Source organism: Acyrthosiphon pisum, chromosome A2, assembly GCF_005508785.2.
Source record: "Acyrthosiphon pisum isolate AL4f chromosome A2, pea_aphid_22Mar2018_4r6ur, whole genome shotgun sequence".
Classification (NCBI taxonomy): domain Eukaryota; kingdom Metazoa; phylum Arthropoda; class Insecta; order Hemiptera; family Aphididae; genus Acyrthosiphon; species Acyrthosiphon pisum.
Genome location: NC_042495.1, coordinates 114,390,443 through 114,399,421, shown reverse-complemented (window position 1 = coordinate 114,399,421; position 8,979 = coordinate 114,390,443). Strand labels below are relative to the sequence as shown.

The 8,979-nt window shown below is 28.3% G+C and overlaps 2 protein-coding genes across 2 annotated transcripts in view; both read left to right on the top strand.

Moving 5' to 3' along the window:
• Positions 1-3,122, top strand: part of LOC100163216 (ATP-dependent DNA helicase Q5) — a 10,193-nt gene extending 7,071 nt beyond the window's left edge. The window contains exons 11-12 of the mRNA XM_001944741.5: positions 1,216-2,473; positions 2,992-3,122. Of these exons, the coding sequence (XP_001944776.2) occupies positions 1,216-2,473; positions 2,992-3,098 (1,365 nt within the window). The 3' untranslated portion in view covers positions 3,099-3,122. The remainder of the gene's footprint in view (positions 1-1,215; positions 2,474-2,991) is intronic.
• Positions 3,123-5,151: 2,029 nt separating this feature from the next.
• On the top strand, positions 5,152-7,397 carry Rpl39 (ribosomal protein L39). Its single transcript, NM_001135904.1, has 3 exons — positions 5,152-5,277; positions 5,451-5,554; positions 7,236-7,397. Exons 1-3 carry the CDS (start codon positions 5,275-5,277, stop codon positions 7,282-7,284), a joined length of 156 nt encoding a protein of 51 aa, NP_001129376.1. The 5' UTR covers positions 5,152-5,274; the 3' UTR covers positions 7,285-7,397.
• Positions 7,398-8,979: the final 1,582 nt, after the last annotated feature.

Sequence of the window (8,979 nt, the reverse complement as noted above, 5' to 3'; positions counted from 1 at the left end):
CGGAGATACTAAGGGTGATATGGGACTTCTGGGGCATACTGTATAATTTATTTATTGCTATTTAAATTTGGTATACCTATGAGATATTTTTATATAGTAGTTTAAAATATAAGATAGTTGATATTAATATGGAGGATTAATTTTATTAAAAAATTTAATTTTATATATTTATATAGTTCTAAGTTTTATTTATCAAAATTGTGCTGTTAGCTAAAAAATATCATGAACAACTACTATATAATGTACCGTAAAATGGGTTAATCTTGGGACACTTTTGAACTTCAGATGAATGCTGATCGATAAGTTTTAAAAATATGATAATAATGGTAAGGATTTTTCGTGGATTTTTCCAGCATTTCATGATAACAGCAAAAATTATGTATAATTTATAACAATGAAATACTGTATATAATTCACGAGTAGGTGCTGCAACTAATGTTGGAACCCATATTTACATTCAACTAATAGCAAGTCATGTGTACACTAAGTTTTACATGGTTTTATAACACATAATAATCTACTTATGTATTTATATTTAAATAATAAGTACATACAATGTGAACACGTCTGGACAGCAAGGCGATTGTTGTGAAAGTGATAATAAATAAATGTGTGATTATACAGTAGTGATAAAAACATTTCTAGTGCTCAAATCTTTTAATAATTTATAATACTATATCATTTGTATTCAAGTTACCTAAATGTCCCAAGTAAACTCATTTTACAGTAGATATAGATTTTTTTTTAAATTGAAAAAATATATTTATATTTTGTGATAATTTATCATTTAATGTTTATAAATATTATGTTATATATATATTTTTTCTAACCTTTAATGTAATGAACTAGGTTTTTTAAGAGAATGCAATACCCATGAGTTTATTGTCTCTGTCTTAAAAATATACATGACAAATTTTCGTTCACTACAGATATGAGCATTTTTAATTTTAGACGCTTAAGTACAGATAATGTTGTTACCTACAAGTTTGATGATAGGTATATTTACTCTAATATCAAAACTACAGCACAGTATTAAAACTAGTGAACGAAAATTTGCCCTGTCTTACGTATGTAAGACGGAGACAACAAATGCATGGGTAGTATACTCTTAATACAATTTAAGTAAATTTAATTTTATATTGTCTTGTAGAATAAAGTAACATTAATCATTTTTCAAATGATGGTATTAAATATTTGTTTTTTTGTTTATCTTAGGTATCTCTTATTAAGGCGGAAACAAGAGCATCAAACATCTTTGATAAAATACAAAATTATACACGACCAGAGAAAATTAAAGAAGAATCCAAAGTTAATTCAAATAAAAATATAGAACTCCCACCTATAATTACAGCTTCAGATCTTATTCAAGCTCAAATAAAAAATAAAATGCCAGAGCCAAAAATCAAAAGAGGAATTAAACGAGACCATTTACAGCAGCAGTCAATTAAATCATTTGTTATTTCGACCACAACTAGTTCTGTAACAGAGAACGAGGAATGTGCTACAAAAAAACCTAGAATTGAGAATACCGATAGTGACATGGAAATTTCTTCAGATGATGAAGTTCATATTATAGAAAGTACTAATATAGACGAACCCCCCAAACTCCTCACTCAAACTTTACTAGAAGACTTATATCCCGATCAGCAAACAACCTGTTTATTTGAACCCAATTCCATTGAACCATTATATTATCAAACTACATCAACTAATATACAAGTACCAAAAATAGTTATGGCTTCCAATTTATTAAAAAGTGACCACGAACCTAGTTCAACATATGATTCATCTAAAAATTTTTTAAATGTTAAAAGTGATTATTTAACTATGAATAATATGCCATCAGCTACACAAGACCAAAAAATTATTCTTACGCCTAATAATACAGGTCCAAATAGTAAAAAAATTAATGAAAATGGTTTATCACATGTTAATATCAGTAATATCAAATCACAAATTTCAGAAAAAAATGTTACTGAAATGTTTAAGGAAATATCAGAAATTCTTTCATCAGAAAATGAAAAAAATTTGAATTTACAACTAAATAAATTAACAATGCATCAAAAACCAAAAGATATAAAACAACCATCGATCGAACATAGATTACCTATTCAACAAAATGTTGAAATATCTGCAACAAAGAGTATGAGTAGTCTCTTTGGTGAAGATAGTGATGATGAAAGTAAAATAGCATTAGTTGATGTTAAAAAAAAATCCTTAGGTGTCCGACTTGGTATGTCAACAAATGTGAATAATACTATTAAGACAAACAAAAATTCACAAGAGTCCATGAAAACAAACAAAAATAAGACTGAGGATCCAAATAACAAGCAAAAAAAATTTGAATTGTCAAATCTGGTTGTAAAATTATTGAATCCTTACTACAAAAATAATTTATTTAAGACTAAAGAATTATTTAAATTCATGGCAAGACAAATTGTTCATAAATTATTGGAGTCAACTAGTCATCCAGGTAAATTAATATGTTATAATATGCAACTAAGTGGCGTGTAACAGGGTCCAAGTGTTACTCAAGTAACATCTTAAATATGGGTGGATAGGTATTGTGAAAGTAAAATTAGTACATTTTATCGTTAGGTATAACAATATTATGAGAGGGGTAGGTCACCTAAAATTATTTGAGTAACACAAATTTTTTTTTGATACTCCCCACTGATGCAAGTGAAAAATTAAGTAGTATCCAAAACACTTGTCATGATAAAAATGTTCACTAACGTTTTAAAGAAAATATTGAAACATTTACATTAAATAAATATAATAGTTAAATATAGCATTAACGTTTAAAAGGATTTAAATTAAACAAATTATTATTTAAAATAAAACACTGATAAATATTTTGTTTGAATGCAAAGTTAATAGATATTTAAAAAAATATATATATTTATAGTTAAGGTTAATAGTTGATAAGTTATTTAAATATAGCTGACTTCATAATTTAATTATTTTCACATAAAAGATGATTTTTTTCAGAAGAGCAAAACATCAAATTAATTATCAGAAAATTATTTCCAAAGGAACAGAAAATAAAAATTGAATCTGAAGATCAAATATTGAAGTTATTAAAATCAATTCCTTAATGTTTCATATTTCATATTTAATTTAATTTTATAAATTGTTATGATATTTTTGTTGAATAATGCGTGTTTGTTCCTTATTATTTTATTTCAGTAAGTGTTATCAGATTTAAGTGATAAAATTAAGTTTATTTTTATATATTTTTTAATTTAATTTTATTTTGCTGAAAAAAGACTTATATTAGTTATATTTAATTAATTTTTTTTGTAATGAAAAAGTTAATATGATGACTTTAAATATTTCTATCATTTTCTGAAATAAGTGTAATTTATTTATGAATTTGTAATATTATTATGTGACTTTTGAAGTTTGAATAGTTGGTCATTATTTATGTAATATATCAAATTATACCTTAATATAGGTAGATTGGAAGTCCATTAATTATTTGATATTGCTAACATGGACAATGGACATAGACTTTGACAGATTTAAACTTTTATGCCTTAATATCCGTTTATCAGATATATTTACACAACCCTGATTTTATAAAAATGAATATTGTGTGTGTTGTCTGTTATACAAACAATATTATCATAGGTACAGTTAATTTTCATGATTTTTGATTTCCTATTTCATTCAACCAATACTTCATGATGAATTAAAAATTTTTTTTTTATTTGTATCGTTTTAATTCTTCAATTTGTTTATTAAAATATTGAAATTTTCTATGAATATATAGATTAATTCTCACTATATTTTTTATAATAAGTATTTCTACTGTAAATCTCTCCAGTAAGCTGTATTTGGATGGCAGTAAATTATGTTTTAATGACATATTCTATTTACTGTTACACTTACACTCTCATATAATATTAGTGTATTATAATTTATTATACACAGATTTCCTTGGTGATGTCACTACAATAAAACTATTTGAATTCTTTTAGACATAAAGTTAAACAAACTTGATTTTTGAATGCTTAAAAGTTACAACGGTTTTTATACTACCTATTTAGTTTTGATATAGTGCTGTTGCCAAGAATTTTGTATGGCAAATCATTTTTTTAGTATCGTATAGGCTAAAATAAACACAGTAAAATGGAGGAGGGGGGCAGGCTATGCCTCTACCACCATACGAGTATTCGACCATACCGCATACTTTGATGGACTCAGGAGTGAACCAATTCTACCGTCAAAATGTTCAGAAAAATATGGCTGTTTATCAGAATGTATTAAGAAAAATATAGCCTGTCAAAATTAAAGACACAAATTTTTTTTATAAATCCAATTTTATTGAAAAAAAAATAGAAAACCATGAGGGGGTTGGTAAAGTGCATCTGTTCTCCAGAAATAAATGTATTAATTATAGAAATAACAAATGGTATCAAAGCGAAGATAGTTAATAAGCATACAAATCACAAAGTATGAAGTAACAACTAACAAGTACTCTATACAATTGCTGACTAATACTAATTAAATAAAAATAACGAAACGAATGCAGTTTATCTCCCAAGCGATTATTTTTTTAATTTGATTGAAAGTACCATCAAATTAAGCATAAAAAGACACACATTTTTTTGAAAAAATTGCTTGGGGGCTAAACTGCATTTATGCCATAATAACATTCCTAATATTATATATCGATTGATGAACTTCCTCGTTATTGAAAATTAATCTACTAACAAAATATCTTTTAAAAAAATGATTTTAATACTTACGTTTTGTTTGATGGACACTGACGGTACTAAGTCTCTACATATAATGGGTATGGTATGCGCCTATGCCGCTATTTTGCGACTCGTTTATCAATGATAAAATGTGTGACAAAATAAAGAGGGGAAAATTCATATTCACATAACATTATTAGTCGCAAAATGGCTGCGTAGCATACCTAGTATCTATAGTGCCCTAACGGTACGTCTTTCAAGAGTTCAAAACTTCAGAAACTTCAGAAGTTCAGGACAACATTTTAAATTTAAACGATGACCGTAGTTTGGCGCATTTTCTACAAAAAAATCACTCAAAAACGAGAACGACTCGGTGTTGCCAACTACGCGGACGTGAACTGAACGTAACGTTACACTCGCATTCACTGCGGTCCGGACGTTTCAAGCATTTCAAACATAACCTGTAAATTGACGTATTCGATCTTTGTATTTTACAATTTCTCATTACGTTCACGTTGGGGACATCGAAAGGAAACTTGGATTTGGAGTTTCCAACGTTTCACCCTTCATCATGGTAAGTGAACTGATTTTATTAAACATTTCAGCGGTTGTTATTATTTGATTTGCCCAAGGATTGGCCTCGGCTGAACGTCCGCGTAATGTCGATAAAAAATTCGAAATAGCACAACGAACGAACGAACGATTCGCCGTACTAAAAACTAATGTCACATGTGTTGTTGTTTTCAGTCGTCGAAGAAGACGTTCAAGATCAAGCAGAAGCTTGCTAAAAAGATGAAACAGAATCGTCCCATCCCCCAGTGGATTAGGATGAGGACCGGAAACACGATCAGGTATAAATTGCTATAATGTGTACCTACTGTATTAAATTTCTCCCTTGGGTACTCTGGTTCATAGGTTTTTCCACGTTCACTTTTGTCAATCATAGTATTTATTTCAGCGAAATTCTATTATAATACACCAATAACTATAATAATAACAAGAGCTAATACGTATACGAACTGAGCTATGCTCGTATCTGGTGTACGGAAATATTGTTCCGTTGTTGATTATTTTCGTTTTCTGTTTCATATCATTCTGTAATTGCTCATCAATAACCTGTCGTAGGTTTGGTACATGATCGGTATCATGTTAGTGCCTTCGTCATTTCATTGTATTTCTGTTCTTGTAAATTATTAATTGAACAAGTAGTGCGACAAATCTATAATCGTTCCTCTAGTAATTTCCCATGGGTAAATAAATTACTTGTATTATGATCAGTACCATCCAGGCGTGGTGTTAACATAATAGCGAGCATAATAGTTATGTTAACAGACTGGCCATTATACCCACAAATAGACATTTTCTTAAAAAAGAATTATTTTGGAATATTTTTTTAATAGGAGGTACAAGACGGTAGCTTAATAACTGCTTATTGCTATATGAACAAGTGGTTCTTATCAAGCAAACCACTGACACTGATACCTTTGACAGATTAATACGTTTTTCTGTAGACAATGTTTGTTTTCTCTCAAGCGCCACACAGTATGTAAATTTTATAGGTTTTGAATTATTACAAGGCTCTAAGAGAATATGCCAGTTCCAGGCATCTAGAATGAAGTCTCACAATCACTGCTACGATCGCGTTCCACTTATCGATAATTAGGGGGAGGGGTTGTGCAAAGCTGACCGATTTTAGTTATCATGCTGCATGTTCTCTCGTGGAATAGAGCCTAGATACAAAAATAATATATAAAGTTTTTGATGGTTTGATATATCAGTTTTGTACCTATTATATTTCAAAATGATTTTTTTTTTGGTATCTTACGGATTTTATATTTTGATCATACAATATATTGACAAATTGAAGTTTCAAATCCCTAAAAGTATATTATTATAAGTCATTTTTTGAATAGGCGATTTTACTCTTTAAATATTACGCTAAAATTTTCTATTTTGTGCGTGGGTCAAAGAGAAAACAAAATAGTGCACTGAGATGGTCTTAACACTAACTTAAATCTCACATGAATACAAGTTAAGACTCGTACGAGGACTTGTATGACTAAAAATATTATGATTTTCTTTTCATTTCTACTAGAATAATGTCTTTAATATTTATTTAAACATAAACCATATTTAATTCACTGAATAGTAATTACATCGTTTTAGAGATAAAATTGTTTATTTGAACTTTTTTGAACTTCTGGGCCTGAAAAGTTATCTAGGTGGTTGTACCCACTTACATAGTTTGAAAATTACGTTTTTAATTGTAGTAGTTGTTGTGAATAAATTACTAATTAGGATAGTTTGGTGTCTTAATTTATGTTCATATTATGCAGTTATGTCATATATTTGTTTGGTAAAAGTATATGATAAGTTACACTTTTTACATATTTTTTGAAAGAATAAGTTTGGATAAGGGGAACTCAGTACCTATTTTTTTTCCTGATTATATGTTAATATTGGTAGATAGTTTTGCATTACTATGATTAAACTGAACTAGTTGATTTTAATACTTTTTTGTTTTTATTTCAGATATAACGCCAAGAGGCGTCATTGGAGAAGAACTAAGTTGAAGTTGTAAGCTGTGTCGATACTGCTTGACCATTTCCGTGTGTACTTTGACTATTATTCTGATGGATTATAATTATGTACAATGTTTGATATTCAATAAAAATCCAAAATTTAACAAAATCATTTTTGTTTAATATTCCAACTATTTAGGTACCTTAGTTTGTACATCATCAAAAACTGAAAAATATAGCTGAAAATTATTATAGAACTGGTGTCTTGAATTACAACATTGTGACTTATTCATTTTGGTTATACAATTATGTATTTTATTTGAAAGTTTAACATATATACTGTCCAGCGATAGTTAAAAACAGAGGACTACAATATTGATGAGGAAACGTTTTTTGTGCACAGAATATTCTTTTGCAGCTGAAAGTCTTTGTTGTAGTGTAGAGGAATGACTATTTTTGCAGTTCTGGACAGAGTATACGAATGATTAAAACATTTTACTTATTAGTGATCTTAAGTTTTAGTTAAGAGGCTGTCAGCGCACTATTTGTTTTCTCTCTGGCTCACACGCAACATAGACAAAATGCATTTACGCAAACTTATTTTTTCTATGTGTTCAACTAATCTTAGAGTAAAGTCACCCATGGCAAAAAACATATAGAGAATAATACTTTTGAGGGAATGACATATCGATTTGTCTAAATATTGTCTCAAAACAATTTAAATTTACAACATTTTTTTATTTATTTTGAAAATGGAATACAGTCAAATAATAAAAAATATAAAATCGATATGTCATTCCCTCAAAAATATTATTGTCTATCTTTTTTGTAATAGGTGACCTTACTCTAAGATTACTTAAACGCATAAAAAAAATGATTTTGCGTAAATGCGTTTTGTCTATGTTACCCGTGGGCCAGAGAGAGAGAAAACGAATAGTGCGCTGACATCCTCTTAATAGTAAAGTACTTATGACCTTGCAATGGGTTTCGTCATTAAAAATGATAATATAATATATATTCATGTGGTAGGTAATATTTTTAAAGACCAATTAAAACTCGTAACTATTGCCTGTTTAATAAAACCTAAGTGAGGATTAAGTATGGTACGCGGGCCGCCAGTTGCCCATCCCTGTAATATAGACCATAGAGTGACAAAAAATACTACATTGTACATAATATATTTTAATTATACTATTCAAGTAATTAAACTAAAAAATAATATTTTCCGTGTAATATTACTTGCCAAACAAAAAGGTATTTTATTGTTTATTTTAACTTATGTTGGATTTAAAATTTCTAATAATTAGTTACTGAAACTTAAGTTAATTTGTACTTAGATTTTATTTTCATATTTGTTCATTAAAAACTAAAAAGTGAATTGCCAATAATATAATTAATTAGTTTAATGTGATATTCTTCAGTTTCTTAAATATTATTTGTGTGATTAACTTAACGATATATTGTTGGTGTTTGCGTGTTTTATTAAACTTTTTTTGATAATGATTACTAAGAACAGTGCTCGACTTGGGGGGGGACGCAGGGGGACGGAGTACCCCAACTAATTTTTCAGAAATTTTAGCGTACCCCTACTCTCATTTTGAAGAGGCACGCACGGGACGCTGCATCATTCTGCATTTTTATCAAAATGCACGTGATCAAATCATAATTTTTCTTACCATAGATTTAATAATTATTTATATATTTTGTATTATTATTTAATCAATTACCTTTAAAATATTATTATTTAAGATATA